Below are 16,304 nucleotides of genomic sequence, written 5' to 3'. Positions count from 1 at the left end.
CAAATTAAAAAGATAAAATTTATTATATTTTTTACCAAATCAAAGAGTATAATCTAAAATAATAATAATTACTATATTATTTAAATTAAATTATTTGAGATATAATTATTTATATTAATACTTACATAATATGTACATAAATTTTATATATTTATCATTTAAAATATTTAAAAATATTAACTAATTAAAATTATTTTAGTTAACGAATATTTATTAATTATATTTAAATTAATAGAATTAATAATTACTAGAAAAATTTGTATTGTATATTATTTTTATTTGATATTTTAAAATTATATTATATATTTTATTATTAAAACGAAAACTCATTTTATAATACGAAGTCGCTTATAATATATATGAATAAAGTGTTATATATTAATATAGAAAATATTTTATATATGAATATATATATATATTTTAACTCATTATAAATTATATTTTTATTTTAAAATTTAAGATTTAGTTATAAAATTATTTTATATTGTTGAGTTAAAAATAAAATTAAAGAGCGAATGTAATTTAGAATTTAGAATTTTTTATTTTATTAAAATGAATTGATCAAAGGAGCGGGAATATATTTAGTTAACAATGAAATTCTAAAAAAAATTCAAGAATTAAAGTTTGATTAAAAATAAATTACATTCGGATGTGGGGTCATCGCTGGCCCGATTGAAGGCCGTTCGTTCCACACACTCCCTCCTCCTCCAAAAAAAGAAAAAAAAAAGAAAAAGAAAAATCCAAAACCAGAGCCAAGTGCAAAGAGGCGAAATTTGTATCAAAGCTCGTTGATCAAACTTACCAATCACATCACAGTCAAATGACGACAATTGCAGAAGAATCATCGCCATCAGAGGAGAAGCCAAGCCCACCGGCACCTAGCCATTTCCCTGAGGCTGAGATGATTAAATACAAAACCCTAGAAGAAGTCACTCCGTGGATCGATTACGCAATTCAACAAGCTCTTACTTACCAGAAGACAATAGAAGAGGCGGTCGATGACGCCACTAAAGCCCTTAGATCTCGCTTCTCTGAAATTCGTTCCACTTCTTCTGCTCACTTCAATCAAACAATGGTAAGCTCATTAAAATTCTAAGTTAGTTATATCCATGTCATATACATTATATATACATATAAATTCCGATTGTCTTTTACACGTAGGATTCTTTGCAAGATGTGAAGTCTGAGCTCGGTGCTTATGAGGATACCTTATTCGGAAAGGTGAAAGGTATATATAACTTAGCATTATAATGTGATTCTTTTGCTTTATTTTTTTAATTGCTAATTGACTTTCGTATACTGCAGACGGTGTTAACGTTGCAGCTTCGCATCCACTGATCACAGGCGGTGTTGCTGTTGGCTTAGGATTCGTGCTATTTAAAAGTATGAAGTAATTTGTATTTTTTTAGTCAACTAATTGTATGTAACCTTAGGCTCTTATGCATTTAATATTAAAATTTGCAGGGCCGAGACGCTTTTTGTACTACAATACCTTGCGTTTATTTGTCAGTGAAGAGGTGAGCTAAATTTTCTTTCTGGTAATTAGTCGACAACGAGCACAAGTACACAATAACGTGTGGCTATTAGTTGGCACTGCCACTAAATGTAGTTCGCCAAAGTGGATAGCTTTGTTTTATGGTACAAGGAGAAAACCCTATGGGTGTTTAAATAATACTATTAGCTTCTTAAATGTTGGTCACAGTATGTGTCTCATATATGTCCATTAATCTTCTCAAATTACAATATCAAGTACTTTGTTATACATTGATGTTCAAACTAGAAGCTGGAGAAAAGAAACGGGTAAAATGAAATTCACTGATCATATCCTAGGTTATATTTATATCCTTGACCAGCAACTAAAGAAAAACTCTTCCAAGTTCCATATCTAACTGTTAATCTAAATTGGCTATGTACAATTGAAAGTGGATCATATTTGAGGACTGACATTATCAGTTGCTTTATGGTGAGAGCCCATTCACAGTCATAGGAGACAAAATGAGGCTATGGAATGTACTTATAGATATCTTTCAATTCACAGTTGCCGCGGGCATCATTGTATGCATATTTGCATACTTGTCATGCTAAATACTAAGTTAGGTTTTTAATGTTTTGAACTTTAGATTCTCTTTCTGTTTGCAGGCCTTACTTTCCAAAGCAGATGCTAAAGTAAAGGAATTGCAGCAGTCAATCAGCCTCCTGAGGGCTGAAAGCGAGAAGTTAGAGGTATCTTTGTTAGTTGACAATTTAGGGATGCTTAGGCTATGTCCAAATGCTTTCTTATTTTTAAGTGTGTTTGCTCCGTAGAGTCAAAAAGTTGATTTCTCTTGAGCTTTATTTTCTTTTCTTGGTAGATTAGGATTATCAGTGTGTAAAAACTCCTTCCCAGACACCTGCTTCTTGAAAGCAAAGGAAACGGATGAATTTCACCTTGGCTAAAGGCTAAGCAATAGAAGCAAGTATTCATGCAATTAGGAACTTCAAATCCAGTGCCTTTAAGCTTACTGTATAACTCAGCTTGGCATCATACTTTTGTCAGTACATGAAGCCTAAAGTTTTGCATGAGCATCTCTTACATGACTATAATTCTATATCAAGCATTCCTTCTGATGCAAACCATCTTGTATGATAATTATTTTTCAGAAGAGGGCATCTTCAGCTGAAGGGGAGTTGATCCGCGGAAGAACAAAACTCAGGTTTGTGATTTCAGAGGAGGGATTATGCAATATTTACTTCTTCTTACAGTTTGTTGATTCCTGTTCAAACTAGTTTCTCTCTGATACAGGCAAGCAGGAAAGCAGATTTGTGGTGTTATTACCTCAACTTATAAGATTGAAAGACAAGCAGCAGGTATGCAACTGCTGTATCTCCTTTGTTGTTCACTTTAAGGAGGCTGGGCCGCTGGTCTTATATATGAAGCACAATGATAGTGTTTACTCAAACTGTTCCTCTACTTTGTCAGGCTTGAAGGATATCATTCGGGAACTGCCAAGCCGAGAAGCATCCAGATTCCGGTCTCAAGTAAGTCAATGGCATACGTTTGGATCAGTGAATTGGGAACATGTAGTCAATGCCATAACTGTGAGAGGGCACAAAGCTATGTTCTCTTGTGGTCGAAGAAAACTAGAGTTTGCCTAGAAGGCAGCAACCTTTATGCTTTATTGCTCTGAAGGAAATGATTGGGGTAGATTGTGATGGAGAGAGCATTAATCTTTGAATATAATCACTCTACTATTTTATAACTATGTTTTATACACGTGGCATTTTACAAACATGTGTGATATATGATATTTTCAATTAATTATTGGTAAATTTGCTTATCTGGGATGATTTGACTGGCAGGTTTCCAGCCTTGCTACTGAGGCAAAGCGAGAAAGGAATGCCTTGACTAAGGAGGTTACAAAAATTAGTAACTATGGCATCTCAGTCTGAGAAGGCAATGTGCTTATGCCCACTTGTTCCATGGGTGCTGGAGATTTCAAATAACAGTGCAAATCTAACATGTAAAGATGGCTTCTTTTCTCAGAGTTCCAAGTTTTGGTTTTGTGTTCTGTCAGAAGCAAACGCAAGTGCACTATTAGATTATACTTGTTCACCAGCGAAGAATTATTCGATTATACATTTAGTGAATAATTGTGGTTACGAAACGCTCACATTGATATTTTTAACAGTGGAACTGCTTATATCAGATAATGCTAACTCGCTAAGCAGATATTCCTGTGGTATCTCAGAGTCTTGATTTATTGACGGAGTATTTGCCTAAAATGTGTATAAAGTTAATGACGAAGGTGGTATAATCCGTAGTTAGATTCCATCATCAGCTAGGGATGGTGGCAATTTCACACTAGATTTCTCACTAGGTTGGAGTACCAACGACCTATCAGTCCTGAAGAACATGGGCCGTTCAAGGACAGTAGGAAACAATTATCACATGGAATGAAGTGAGAAGCGGGTCCTTAATTTGAGCCCATTTCCATTTTGGTTGGGCATGTCTACTAATGTGTTATGAACAAGTAGATGGAGCAACAATCATCACTTTTTGGCCATTTCCAAAAAGGAGAAAAATGAGAATGGATTTTTAACATCAAAGCATGTGCCTGATTTCTGGGTTATAATCATCATCACCGAATCATTCAGGTTATCATCCTTGGAAGTGCATCTAGGCCCAGATAAAATTGCAAGTACGCAGAGGGATTTACTTATGTACTCCTCAATTGGTCCGAATCTCAAAATCACAAAGCTTCTGATGAGCATAGAAAATTGGACTGCGTGAATATTGATCAGCACACTAATCGTATGTTTGTGACTGAACTGTGAAGTAATTTATTCTTCCATCCTCCAATCTAAATGCTGTTCCATTAATTTCCTCACAGAAGACACCAATGGCCTCCTCCTCCCGCTTTCAGTTCCCATGTGACCAGAAGAAGGTCTATCCCAATCCCATCCCTTTTTCCTTCTTTTTTTTTGTCATAAAGAAAGAATATTATCGCCTGTGCATCACGTGGAAAGTTCCTTTCTGATCTCACAAGCTAACCCTCACACATCTCTCACACGCACATTCATGCATTATTATGCTTTGAAAAATTTTCTTAAACAGGTGTTAGAAAATAGATATTGAAAAGGTAGTTGAATGAAATTTTAAAATCAAATGGAACCGAAAATTTAAATCAGTAGAAACAAGTATTTTCTTTCTTTTTTTTTTCCTTAATTAGAAAAAAATTAAGCAAAGAAAACTAATGGAATTAAAACTGTTAATCGATAACATTATCCAAAGTAACTTAGTATCCGAAGTGAAAAACTACTGATAATGTTCATGATCAAACATTCAGATTTGCGCCTCGTCAAAATCATGCTGGCCAGGGTGATCATGGCTCTTCCAGCTGTTGCCTCAACATCTCCTTCTGCCTCCGGAGCTCCAAAACCTTACGGTGAGAATTTGAGTGCTGAGTCAGCACAAAAGTCGGGCTGGCTGCGGGTCTATATTCAGGCACCAGCCGACCCGATTTATATCTTACTCCACATGCATTACACAGCGTTTTGGGGCCGAGTGGACCAGTACGCCACTGTGGAGTCTTCTCTGAAGCACAGTGAGTGCACCTCCTAATTCCCCCTTCAGTCGTCGGTGACAATGATCTGTTATTTGTTTCTTTCTTCGATTTTGATTGGCCGATTTCTGGAGAGGAAGTCCAGGCTGTAGTAGCAGTTGTTGTGGCGGCTTTTGAGCGTTTTCTACGAGCTGCTTTGCCGGAAAATGAAGTGTCGGATCGGACGTTGATGGTGCCGGTGAGTAAGTTTGGTGGAAACTCGATGAATGAGTCATCTACAAATTGCGATAGCCACTCCAGCTCAGCTACATCATCACTCTACAAAAATAAAAGAATAAGAAAAGAGTTTGAGCAAAAGTGATTTAAAAAAAAAAAGGAAAAAAAACTGATGTAACTAAATAAAGAATTAGGGTTAATAATAAGGGCATACATACAGGGACAGAAAGGTGATCGGTGAAGTCAGTGGAGAGAGCGGGGTTAAAAGGAGCGGAATTGTGAATGGAAGGATTGAGAGGCTGGTGAATATCGGCGGCAATGGAGGAGGAGGTGCAAGTGGAGGCGGAGGAGAAGAGATCATCGTTGGACAAATCAAGAAGATCGTCAATGCGGAAGTAGTCTGGAGTCGGAATACCGTAAATGTCCATTTTTAATTGTTTTTATTTATCTTCAGTGTGTTTAAACACTCTAATATTTAGAAGTAAGAAGAAGAAAGAAAAAGATGAGAAAAGAAGAGCGATGGGGAAGATGGATATATTATGGATGGGAGGGGAGGGGGAGCAGAGGAACGTGCAGGGAGCGACTGTCTCTGTGGGCTGAGTTGGGCAGGGCAGTGACTGAAAGCTAGTAGCTTAGCTTAACTCTTTTTTACTCTCTCAAAGAGATAAGCGAGCAAAAGGAAACGTACATTTTCTTAAACAAATGTATATATATAAAAAAGAAAAAAGAAAAAGAAGAGTTGATGATGGATTGGAACGGTCAAGTTGCATGGAGTTGTTCATGCAATCATGGGTACATGGCTCCACATGCTCTACTTCTGTACTAGTATGGGTTCTTTTGCATCCATGCCTCACTGGCCTTTTCTACCTCAGCGATATACATGCATTTTGTGACTAATGGAACCATTTTTGAATTACTCAAAGGTTCTTCCTCTCTCTCTCTCTCTCTCTCTATATATATATATATATATATATATATATATATATATCCAGCCTTTTAATTACTTTTCTTTAATAGGCAAATTTGAAGTTGAAACTTGATAAAATACATAATATGTGGATCAAATCTCTCAATTATAGTAGAGATATATATATTTGAAATTGTAGTGACGTGATTTCTTGCTTCAATTATATGGGAATATCAACACCTTAGGGTCATCATAAAAACACTCTTTAGGTTTTTCTGTTGTTGTGAATAAATTAAAGACCCTTTGGGTTTAAATATCAAATTATATATGAAATAGTTAGTTAGAGTGTGGCGGTTCCCCTTTCTCAAGTCAAGAAGCCAAGTTATGAGCTGATTTGTTGCTGTCAATGGATTAACATAGAAATTAAGAAATATAGCATATCTTAATAAGCACTGAAAACGAGGGTAATTTATACAGCACGGTTGCTGTATGAGAAAGACAAGCTCGATTTTCATCAGGCATCATTATCTTTTGCTTTAAATCGTAGATTCATTGGATATTTTTTATGCAAAAGGATTGACCTGGGGTAAAGAAACTTGTACACCCAAGAAAAATTCTTTTTATTTTTTTGGTGCATCAAAAGATATTCTATATATATATATATATATATAAACGAAAAAAGTACTAGAATTTGCATATCTTACTTCTCACATTTTGATTATCAACATCTTCATAAGAAAAAAAGAAGTTTGCATGCACCCATGAGATGATTTCTGGATCATCTTCTTCCAGATATGAGAGGTTTAATATATGTATACTGAGTCCAGCATTCAGTTGTATTACTCAATTACTAATGAACACTTAATTACTGCTTAAAAGAAAAAAAAAAAAGAGGAAAATAAAAGTCGCAGAGAATTGTGGAAAACAAAAATCAGAATCTAAGCATAAAATGAGAGAAAAAAAAAAACACAAAGCAAAAACGTATTTAAAAAGGAACTAAACTCATGCATGATGCACCCATCCACTTGAAAAATTTTATTTGCCTCTCTAACTATTAATGGCATATTGCTTTGACCTGCGTTCACTTCACTGATCCTCTCTATGCTTCATGCTAACCTACCCACTTGTGTACTTTATTCAATTAGTATTACTCATAATGGACCGGCTAGGGGTTATTCCATTTCATGTGTCGGCAAAAACAATTTACTAGCTAGGCTAATTATACAAAATTAATTTACAGTTTTACCAGTTAATGTATTTATAACTTTCAAGTCAGATATTGTCTTCAACGCTCTATTATTGAAATGAAGACCTACAAAATAAATAAAAAACCAACATTTAAACAAGTTTAAAAAATTAAAAAAAAGGGCCATGGCCATACTAAGAAATTTGTCTTTGCTTACTAGTTGACTTGAATCATTAAAAAAAGAAAAGAAAAGAAAAATAACCAGATGAGACCAAAAACAAAAAAAAAAAAGAGAGAGAGAGGCACGTGGCGGTTGAAAGGGCAAGTGGGAACCGTATCTCGTAACGGCAGACACACAAAAAGTAGAAAGAAGGAAAGAAAGGGCTCCGTTACGTCTGCTGAAATAAAAGATTTATAATTCACTCTTACTTATAACTGGATCCAGCTGTCATTTTTGTAAGTGAAAAGGGAAGCATAGGTGAAGTCGGTGAGTGAATCGGGCGGTACCGATCGTACGGTGCGTTTTTCTTTATTTATCCCTAAAGTCCAATAAAGTGAAAAAGGCGAAAAGAAGAAAAGAGTACATTTGGGTGTCCTTTTCTTCAATAATATTATGATGCATTCCTATTAGCCTCATTTTAATTTCTAATTCCTTGCTTTTGTGTGTAAGTTTTGGTAGGGATTAATTTGATACTTAGTTATCATTTTTCTAATAATTTGTCCCCATTGACAATTCCATATCATAATGGCTATTGGACTCCTTTTTTTTTTGGGGGGGGGGGTCGGAGTGTTTAAGAATTAGTAATATTTTTAAATAAGATTTTCTCGAGGGTATCATAATAAGAAAATGGATGCAATTACGTACGAAGGTTTTTGGCATTGGTGGGAGATACCTTGAACCACGTGAGGTGACAAGGTGTGAGATGATCCCAAAGCTAAGGCATCGCACGTGAAGGATCATGTGCTTCTAAATCATTGTTATTAAGCGATTAACTCCCAAAACTGTGCACCTTCCATTTACCCAATTCATAACTTCATTGTTTTACAAACCTCTCTCTTCACGCTAATCTACTCGTAACTGAGTTTAACATCTTCTGCAAGAATAAATAAAATAATAACGATGATAGAAGAATTTCAATTCACGTGCACCCTATTTAATGGGTAATGTCGGTGAATATGGACCGTGGGACCAACTTACATGAAAATTGGATGACAGGAATGGCATATGTAATTGCACAGATATTTAAACACTAGATTGCTGATTTCAATCGAATAAAGCAACTATGGCTACAAAAGAAACAAAAAAAAAAAAAGTGATTCGTGATAAAATATAAATGGTTTTAGAGCAATTCAGCCCAATTTGTGAGAGGACCACGAATAAGCACATAATAATTGTTATATTCTACACTTAATTCCATTTTAACTAATAAAATTTATTTTATTAAATTAAAATAAAACTAAATATAAAATATATTGAGCATATATACGTTGTTGTCCTCCGTAATCTCATTCTCATATACAACGACATCAATGCCGACTATCTGCATAATGCTTCAACATATATAACAAGTAAGAAAGTGGCGGTGGATGTCACAAACTCTATTGCTCTCGTGTCATACGGTGTTGCTAAATCAAAGGTTTGCTTTCTTTCATGTTTTTGTGTTTAAACCATTATAGTAATATGCCATAATCAAGAAACAAATAACAGATATACAAATATTTATTCCCTTTCAGCATTCGTAATTTAGTCTAAATATTAATATAAATTCAAATTTTAAGTTCCTTTCTTTATTTATAATTGAATGAATATAACATTTTATGATTTTAGAGTAAATTATAATGTTTTTAGTTAGTGCAGGGAAGATGACACTGTCCTATTTGCTTTCTTAAAATTAAGATCACGGTAGATTCAACCGATGGAGCTCTTTTGTTTTCGTCAGTGTTAATAAATAACGGCCACTGTAGCCATAACACTTTCCGAGAATCTTGCAATATCATGTTTATTGATTGATTTTGGGGTTTAAGAATTTGTAGCTGATGAAGGAGAGGAAGGAGGTCACGTGAATCCTTATTATAATTAGCTAGGCAAAGGCAAAGCACATGAATTCATATGTAAGGTCACATGCCTCTACAATTTTTTAACTCTTTTTCCTAACAAATTAACATGTATTCTTTAAGAAAGCAAGAATTCCTAATGAGAAGTATCACAGATTACACATCCTCTCCGGTTGAAGAGACAAATTTCAATGGACATGGATGTAACCGCACGATTCATCAAATGGCGGTGGAATAAGGATGCAAAACCAGTTTCAAAAGGAAGGTTCTTCAGAAGGCACTCCTCCATCAATATCATGGATTGAGATTTCCAGTAGCATGAATTCTCAAAAGAACTGATAGATAGATTTATGGGTGGATGAAGCCATAGTAATTTCAAATTGTAAAGGAAATTAAATGACAGACCAAAACCTTCACCTACGTAAAAGTCCAGGCCTTTCGATCAACCCCACGAATTTATATATATTTGCTTCTAGTTACAGCTTTACCTTCTTCTGTATCAAAATAAAATTCTTACTGAGCCCGTTGCATCATTTTCTGCTCAAGAAGTTGCAAGGAGAAAATATATACTGCTTATGTGATTAACATTGAGCCATAATTATCACCTGATTAAACTCAATCCGCCAATCCCAGAACGAAACCACAGAAAATAAAATCGACAAAAATGGCAGGAGCCCACTAGCTTCTTGCTACTTGTCACTAAGCGGGTTAGTAGTGCTTCAGCTTAGCACAAAGTTACAAATTCCTTCGACCATATTCAATAAGCACAAGAAAAGGAATTATATACTTGTGTTTGCTGTAGAGGTGTTTATAGTAAGAGGGCAACAAAAATCCAACCCGAAAACCGAATCTTCAACGCCATAAGGAATACAGAACACATATCCCCATCCAGAGATAAAGACAGGAAAGAAAATATAAGGTGTCTCAGACTAATCCTATTCCTGACCATTTTGACTTTCATTCTTTGATTACCTTGAACATGTCATCAATCCGGAGAATTATTATGGCTGCTTCCGTGGCAAATCGGCAAGAAAATAACCAGCATTCAGAGACTGCTTCATGGCACAAATATGAACCATAATACCTGGATAAATGTTCCTTATCAACTTTTGTTTTGTGCAGTTTTACGACAAACTCTGTGGCATCCTTGGAAGCACTGACAGCAAGTAGCCGCGCCAGATGCTTGTCGTTACTATGAGCTTCATATGATGAAGGGAAAGAAAATTCTCATATTTGTGCAACCATATCTTATGCTAAACCTTTGGCTATGGTATGCTTAGCAAAGATTCAGCAAACTCTGCAATAGCCAACTGCTCTCAAGATCTGTAGCAAGATACTCCAAATACACAGATAACGGCGACTCACAGCTTCAATTGCCCCTCCACCTGCTACTACCTGTTATGCACACGAATGATTAATAAACAAAACAAAGAACGTCTTTGCATTAGCGTACTTGCTCTGCTCTTTATCCATCAAAAGTTCAGAACAAACATCACCTGACAAGCTTTCACCCACCCGACCCCAAACAAAACTAAAGGGACAGCTAAGAAGTTGTGGTAATTCTTTTTAACCCGATGGAATTCAGATCATTCACGGAAGGCCACTCAACTGGAATGGCCTCGTAGTTCAAGCATTTGTGATTCACGAGGGCGTAAGAATGGTTTGTGGTGGGTACAGGCATATTACTCCCTGTTTCAACCAGTAAAATACTTCTAACATAATTGTTTTAAGCACTCTGGCTTAAGTGAACCAAGAGCCTAAAAGCAATCCCTGTACTGATGACATGTTCAACAGCAGAACTTTCATATTGAGAATTCAAAATCGAAATGAAAACCCAGAAAAATCAAGTCCTGCATTTGTTGTCATATTTAATATTCTCTTAACATATAAAACAATCATATTTCTTGCATATAAAAGGAATAAGCTATGGCATACAGCTCCAATAAGGCAGCATAGTCGAATTAAAGTTTTCGAACAATGTTGGATTTTAAAATGTAACATACATAAGCAATTACCGTATCAGATTGAAGGGACGTTATTTTAACAATAAATAAAGCATCATAAAATTTAATAGAAAAAAATGCAGACCTGTATCCAGCATATACTCATTGCTCCTCTAAGAATTAAGGATACCTAAGCATATAATGATCAGTCAGACAAGTGAAAGTGATAATACAGGCCATTGAAACAGTAAAACCGTACTGTGCAAAGTAAACATGCAAAAATGCGGTCTAACTTCACACCCTTCTTTATGCAACTGAAATGCAGTGCTTTCTTATGGAGAGAATAATTAACCATTTAAGCCTAGTATAACGGGACATGGCTCAAACATGACCCTAACATTTACCCATTTTGCGACGTCGGACCCTTATATGATATCTTTATACACATATATATATTTCTTTTTCAGCCAAATATTACCTGCTTATATCGTTTTTAGACACTCCACAAACGGCTTTACTTTTCCAACCTTAGCAACGTTTGTTTATTTGATGACTGTGATTTCTCTAGTTAAGATTTGGCTTTCACGAACCTTAAATACATGTCTTCCTTGTTGTTCCATGAGTGTGATTGCTGCTATCTATATTTTTGTACACAGCGGGTTTAATTGCTAAGTCTGGTAGGACAGTTGTTTCCAAATCCCTGAGTGCCATATCCTCGGTGTTTATGGGATATTTAGAGCTATAACAATCCAAATGCCGCATGGTTTAACGCTATGGGAATTTGAGATGTCCACTGCAACATTCTAGTTTTCACCAAAAGCTTAAGTCCTCTCAGGGACAGTTGGAACATGCTGTTGTTAATTTCCAATAACTCCTTCCACAATTATTTGATTGATACAAGACTATTAGAACTGCAACTAGACAGACAAGTGTAGTATTCTGGAAAAGGGAATGCTTTAGTTGTTCTTCACTGATTCGCATGTTCTGTCCAGTTTGCATTTCATAGAGATCACGAGCCTTCAACCTGTTTTCACACTAGTGTTTGATGTTCATGCATGCTTGTATTGCAACAAGACAAAGTGAAGAGAAATGAACATAATTAAGTCGTGGGCATTCATTAAAGCATATAAGTGTGCAGGATACTAGTTGGCTTATGATTTTTTTTTTTCTTTTAATCATGCAGCCTCAAAGAGGTCTAAACTGTTAATTGCTTAGGGGACTTGTTTTATCATTTTTACAACTACATCTCACGAATTAGATATAACAAAAATATATGGATAACAACAAAGTCAAACCATACAATTCAATTTAAGATTTAGAGCCAACAATCACACAAATAGGTGAAGTAAAAGAACACATTAATTAAACCACGGGTGTGCCCAAAATTCTTCAGCGGGTGCCACAGAGAGCGTCTCAATTCTGAAAAGCACAGCAAATTATCCAACCAAATAGCTGTCGAGGCAACTAAGCCATAAACCAATGGCTACACTATGCTTATTTCCACCAGTTCTATTGAAACCGAAAAACTCTCCCAAATTCAACCACTACTTCCACACTACTCCTAAGCCTAAAATCACCTGCTCCTCTATTGCAACACAATCTCAATCAGCTAAACAGCATCTTCTCACTCTTATCTCAGACCAAGATCGAGGCCTCAAAACACAGAAAGACCCTGAAAAGCGAGCCTTAATTATCCAAGCCATCAATGCAATGGCTGAACTAGGCAAAGATACTGTCACTACTGATAATTCACTTTCTGCCACGTGGCGGTTGCTTTGGACTACGGAGAAAGAGCAGCTCTTTATTATAGAGAAAGCACCGTTTTTTGGTAGTCAAGCTGGCGATGTTTTGCAGGTGATTGATGTTGGGAATATGACTCTCAATAACGTTATCACTTTCCCACCCGATGGAGTTTTCTTTGTTAGGTCAAATATTGAGATTGCTTCTTCTCAGAGAGTTAATTTCAGGTATATCTTCTTTCTTTCTTTCTTTCTTTTACCTCGTTTGGAATCTTTACCTCATTTCAATCATAATTGGATCATTTTTTGTCATTTTTATGTCTGCTTTTCTTTTCTTTTCAGATTTACGAGTGCTGTTCTAAGAGGGAAAAGTTGGGAGATTCCATTACCTCCGTTTGGACAGGGTTGGTACGTCAATGTTTTCAACGGCAACAAATTCTTATTTATTTGTTATAATATTGTTAGCATGATGAGATTAAGAATTTTAGTAAACTTATAGGATTCTAGCTGTTGATTTCCATTTTTGGTCTAATTTGTATTTGAGAGATAAAAAGAACAGATTAAGGATTCTTTTTGCTAGTGTTGAGTTCTTCTGTGGTTTAAGTGTTTCTTTTCTTTTCACTATACTGTGTAGGTTTGAGTCTGTTTACGTGGATGATGATATTCGAGTAGCGAAGGATATCAGAGGAGATTATCTAGTCGTTGACCGTGCGCCGTATGCTTGGAGAGAGTGATGGTGCTCTACTACATTTGGTCATGATTTTGGAATCTAATGTGAGTCCATTTATAGCAGAAATTACTAACTGGTTTATTTCTTATTGACATTACCTTTGCTCAAGTAAGATGTTAGATCCAGTCCAAACTAATTGCATTGATCTTATTTCTTTTTTTTTCTGATCTTGCCTATTTCAGAGTGTTCCAACCACTGAGAACCCAGTGATTTGTTTAAAATTACTTATTAGGTCTGTGTTTCTCTGATGAATCCTATGAAGACAATGATTAATCTTATACGCTTTAGAAGATTCAAGAAAAGATAAAACACGCCTAACTTCTGATCAAAGAGAGTGAAGTGAATTTTGTTAGAAGAGGAGGTCACTTATTTACCTTGACTAAGTGTTTTCCTAATGGTCTAGATAACTGAGGATTTTGATGCTATTTGACTCTAAGCATCACACAGCGTTATTTGAGACTTGGAAGTATCATCTGCCATTATGTTCCATCCTGACATGAATGAACAATGTGGTGTAACAATAGGTTTCTGTGGGAACTGACGTTCTACAGAATTTTATGTTCTTTTTTTCCTTTTCTTTATTCTGTTTTACCATGAAGGGGCAAAGTTACCCCCTTCCATCCACTCTCCATGGGGTTACTACTGGACCCAAAACAAAGTCAGCTGATCATGCACTGTGTCATTTGCTTCTATTATTGTGCTTTCTGTCCCTGCTTCCTGTCATTTCTTTTAACTTCTGTTAGAAAATAATGTTAGAATCTGCATTTCAACTGTCATTTAGCTGTCAATCGTGACTCCATCAACATGATGAAGTTTGATGGAATAACAAGGGCATAATATCTTAAATTTACGTAAGCTAATCATACTTCTAAGGGGCAAGCTGGCCCGTCTCTTGCCTTTTTCCTTGTCATCTTGTATAGTTCATCTTGATGATCCACTTTATTGTTTCAGCATTATTTAGCCGTGAAGTAGGATTCTGTATGGAATATGGTGGAATTTGCACAGATTGAATTTCAAAAAGAAAGCTCGTTACATGTAATGATCCCCTGCGTATTAGAGAGATAACCAAAATTCTTAAACCTTCCACTTAGATGAGTTGATGATATTAGCATGCTTTGGTTTAAGGGAGATTAGGAATGTGTTTGAACTTTCTTTGTTTTCATCATTATCGATTCTGTGCCTTTTGTGTTCAACGGTCAATGCAGGGCAGCAGTCTTCCAATATCTTTTTCTTTCATTTTCTTCTTCTACTCTTATATTGTGTTTGGTTGCAATTCATAAAACTTGTGGAATTTATTTGCATATCTAAAGTTTATGTGTTTTGAATAAAGTGAATTAATTTAGAATTCAACATAATCAAATTTGTGTGAAATTAGTTATACCTAAATTAAATTCTAACAAAATAGGTAAAATTTCAACTTTATCATTTTCACTTTACTTTCTCTCTCGTGCCTCTTTTTCAAATGAAATCAATTCCTTAATGGATTTCAACTAAATATAACATTAACAATTTTCACCCCAAATTGAACAAGTTAGTTTTCAGATGTTATGTTATATCAGTTGCATATCGACTTGACAATTTCTGAAATCACAATCATATAACTTGCACTTTATTAACATTGTCTTATTTGTCCAATGCTTGTAACATTGTCTTATTTTTCCAGTGCTTCATATAATTGAATATTGTTTTCCATTTATTTAATTAGCCATAGGGGTTCTCCTTATCATATTAAAAACATTTCTCGCTCGTCACTCTCTGAATTTTGTACCAAATGTTTATCTCTAGTTTATTGCATGTTTTGTATACAAATTATGTACAATAGCCTAACCACTAGAAGTGCCCATTTTCAGGTTCAAATCTATTTACCTAGATGATGATTTATGAACTGCAAAGGATATTCGTGGAGATTACTTAATTGTTTCACGTGCTCCTTATAATTGGTCAGAGTGAGCTGTGAGCGTTATGATTTGGTAATTTGTTATTTGTTTGTGAAGCATCATTTGACATAAATGTACTTACTTGTACAGGTATGTATAATCCTTTATGTAGCACAGATTTTATTGTGCCACTACTATGAATATGATCCTTCTGCATAATTTCTTCCCGCCCTTTATCAATATAATGTATTCATATTGTATAATCCACTTCTGTATATTTTTTTCCGTCTACTCAATTGAAGCGTTCTCTCAGATGGTGCGTGTAGTTAGCTAACTCAACAACATTGGGAACAACTTGTATTGCGTTGGCAGTTTTCTCTACCCTGTAATATCATTTTTGAGATTTGGTTATTGTATTCCTGGTACTGATATTATTCAATACACCGTTGTAAGACCATGAATGCCCATTCCTGTAAATAAGCCTGAAGGTTCATATTATACTCCGGACCTCCATTTTTCAGTATTATCATGCATATATCTGTTGTTGTACTTGTACATTTGGTGGTAAGCTGGCAACGCGAGATAATTATGGTTGGAACTTGTTCAGCT

General features: G+C 35.3%; 3 protein-coding genes and 1 long non-coding RNA gene across 4 annotated transcripts; 3 read left to right on the top strand and 1 right to left on the bottom strand.

Moving 5' to 3' along the window:
• Nucleotides 1–634: 634 nt before the first annotated feature.
• LOC8265838 lies at nt 635–3,722 on the top strand. Its single transcript, XM_002511597.4, has 9 exons — nt 635–1,075; nt 1,162–1,228; nt 1,306–1,383; nt 1,465–1,517; nt 2,140–2,223; nt 2,641–2,693; nt 2,783–2,847; nt 2,960–3,018; nt 3,340–3,722. Exons 1-9 carry the CDS (start codon nt 821–823, stop codon nt 3,427–3,429), a joined length of 804 nt encoding a protein of 267 aa, XP_002511643.1. The 5' UTR covers nt 635–820; the 3' UTR covers nt 3,430–3,722.
• Nucleotides 3,723–4,716: 994 nt separating this feature from the next.
• On the bottom strand, nt 4,717–6,150 carry LOC8265837 (GATA transcription factor 4). The gene is made up of 2 exons (XM_002511596.4): nt 5,477–6,150; nt 4,717–5,360 (listed from the first exon to the last, which is right to left on the bottom strand). The coding sequence occupies exons 1-2, from the start codon at nt 5,684–5,686 to the stop codon at nt 4,863–4,865; spliced, it is 708 nt and encodes a 235-aa protein (XP_002511642.1). The 5' UTR covers nt 5,687–6,150; the 3' UTR covers nt 4,717–4,862.
• A 2,923-nt stretch (nt 6,151–9,073) lies between these two features.
• On the top strand, nt 9,074–9,985 carry LOC107262517. The gene is made up of 2 exons (XR_003081298.2): nt 9,074–9,463; nt 9,562–9,985. It is a non-coding gene; the product is annotated as an uncharacterized LOC107262517 (long non-coding RNA).
• A 2,679-nt stretch (nt 9,986–12,664) lies between these two features.
• LOC8265836 (probable plastid-lipid-associated protein 11, chloroplastic) lies at nt 12,665–16,007 on the top strand. The gene is made up of 4 exons (XM_002511595.4): nt 12,665–13,316; nt 13,431–13,496; nt 13,723–13,862; nt 15,669–16,007. The coding sequence occupies exons 1-3, from the start codon at nt 12,829–12,831 to the stop codon at nt 13,820–13,822; spliced, it is 654 nt and encodes a 217-aa protein (XP_002511641.1). The 5' UTR covers nt 12,665–12,828; the 3' UTR covers nt 13,823–13,862; nt 15,669–16,007.
• The last annotated feature ends 297 nt before the right edge of the window (nt 16,008–16,304 follow it).

Source organism: Ricinus communis, chromosome 1 (assembly GCF_019578655.1).
Source record: "Ricinus communis isolate WT05 ecotype wild-type chromosome 1, ASM1957865v1, whole genome shotgun sequence".
In the NCBI taxonomy this organism is placed as follows: domain Eukaryota; kingdom Viridiplantae; phylum Streptophyta; class Magnoliopsida; order Malpighiales; family Euphorbiaceae; genus Ricinus; species Ricinus communis.
Note: the sequence above shows the minus strand (reverse complement) of the source record. Positions and strands in the feature narration are given on the sequence as shown.

What these genes read in the sequence shown, in the direction of transcription:
- LOC8265838 (XM_002511597.4), top strand. Translation starts at nt 821, where the DNA reads ATGACGACAATTGCAGAAGAATCATCGCCATCAGAGGAGAAGCCAAGC. An exon ending in AGGATTCGTGCTATTTAAAA is followed by an intron (nt 1,384 to 1,464) that starts GTATGAAGTAAT and finishes TAAAATTTGCAG; the next exon opens with GGCCGAGACGCTTTTTGTAC. An exon ending in CATCCAGATTCCGGTCTCAA is followed by an intron (nt 3,019 to 3,339) that starts GTAAGTCAATGG and finishes TTTGACTGGCAG; the next exon opens with GTTTCCAGCCTTGCTACTGA.
- LOC8265837 (XM_002511596.4), bottom strand. Translation starts at nt 5,686, where the DNA reads ATGGACATTTACGGTATTCCGACTCCAGACTACTTCCGCATTGACGAT. An exon ending in CCGATCACCTTTCTGTCCCT is followed by an intron (nt 5,361 to 5,476) that starts GTATGTATGCCC and finishes TTATTTTTGTAG; the next exon opens with AGTGATGATGTAGCTGAGCT.
- LOC8265836 (XM_002511595.4), top strand. Translation starts at nt 12,829, where the DNA reads ATGGCTACACTATGCTTATTTCCACCAGTTCTATTGAAACCGAAAAAC. An exon ending in TCTCAGAGAGTTAATTTCAG is followed by an intron (nt 13,317 to 13,430) that starts GTATATCTTCTT and finishes TTTTCTTTTCAG; the next exon opens with ATTTACGAGTGCTGTTCTAA. An exon ending in CCTCCGTTTGGACAGGGTTG is followed by an intron (nt 13,497 to 13,722) that starts GTACGTCAATGT and finishes TATACTGTGTAG; the next exon opens with GTTTGAGTCTGTTTACGTGG.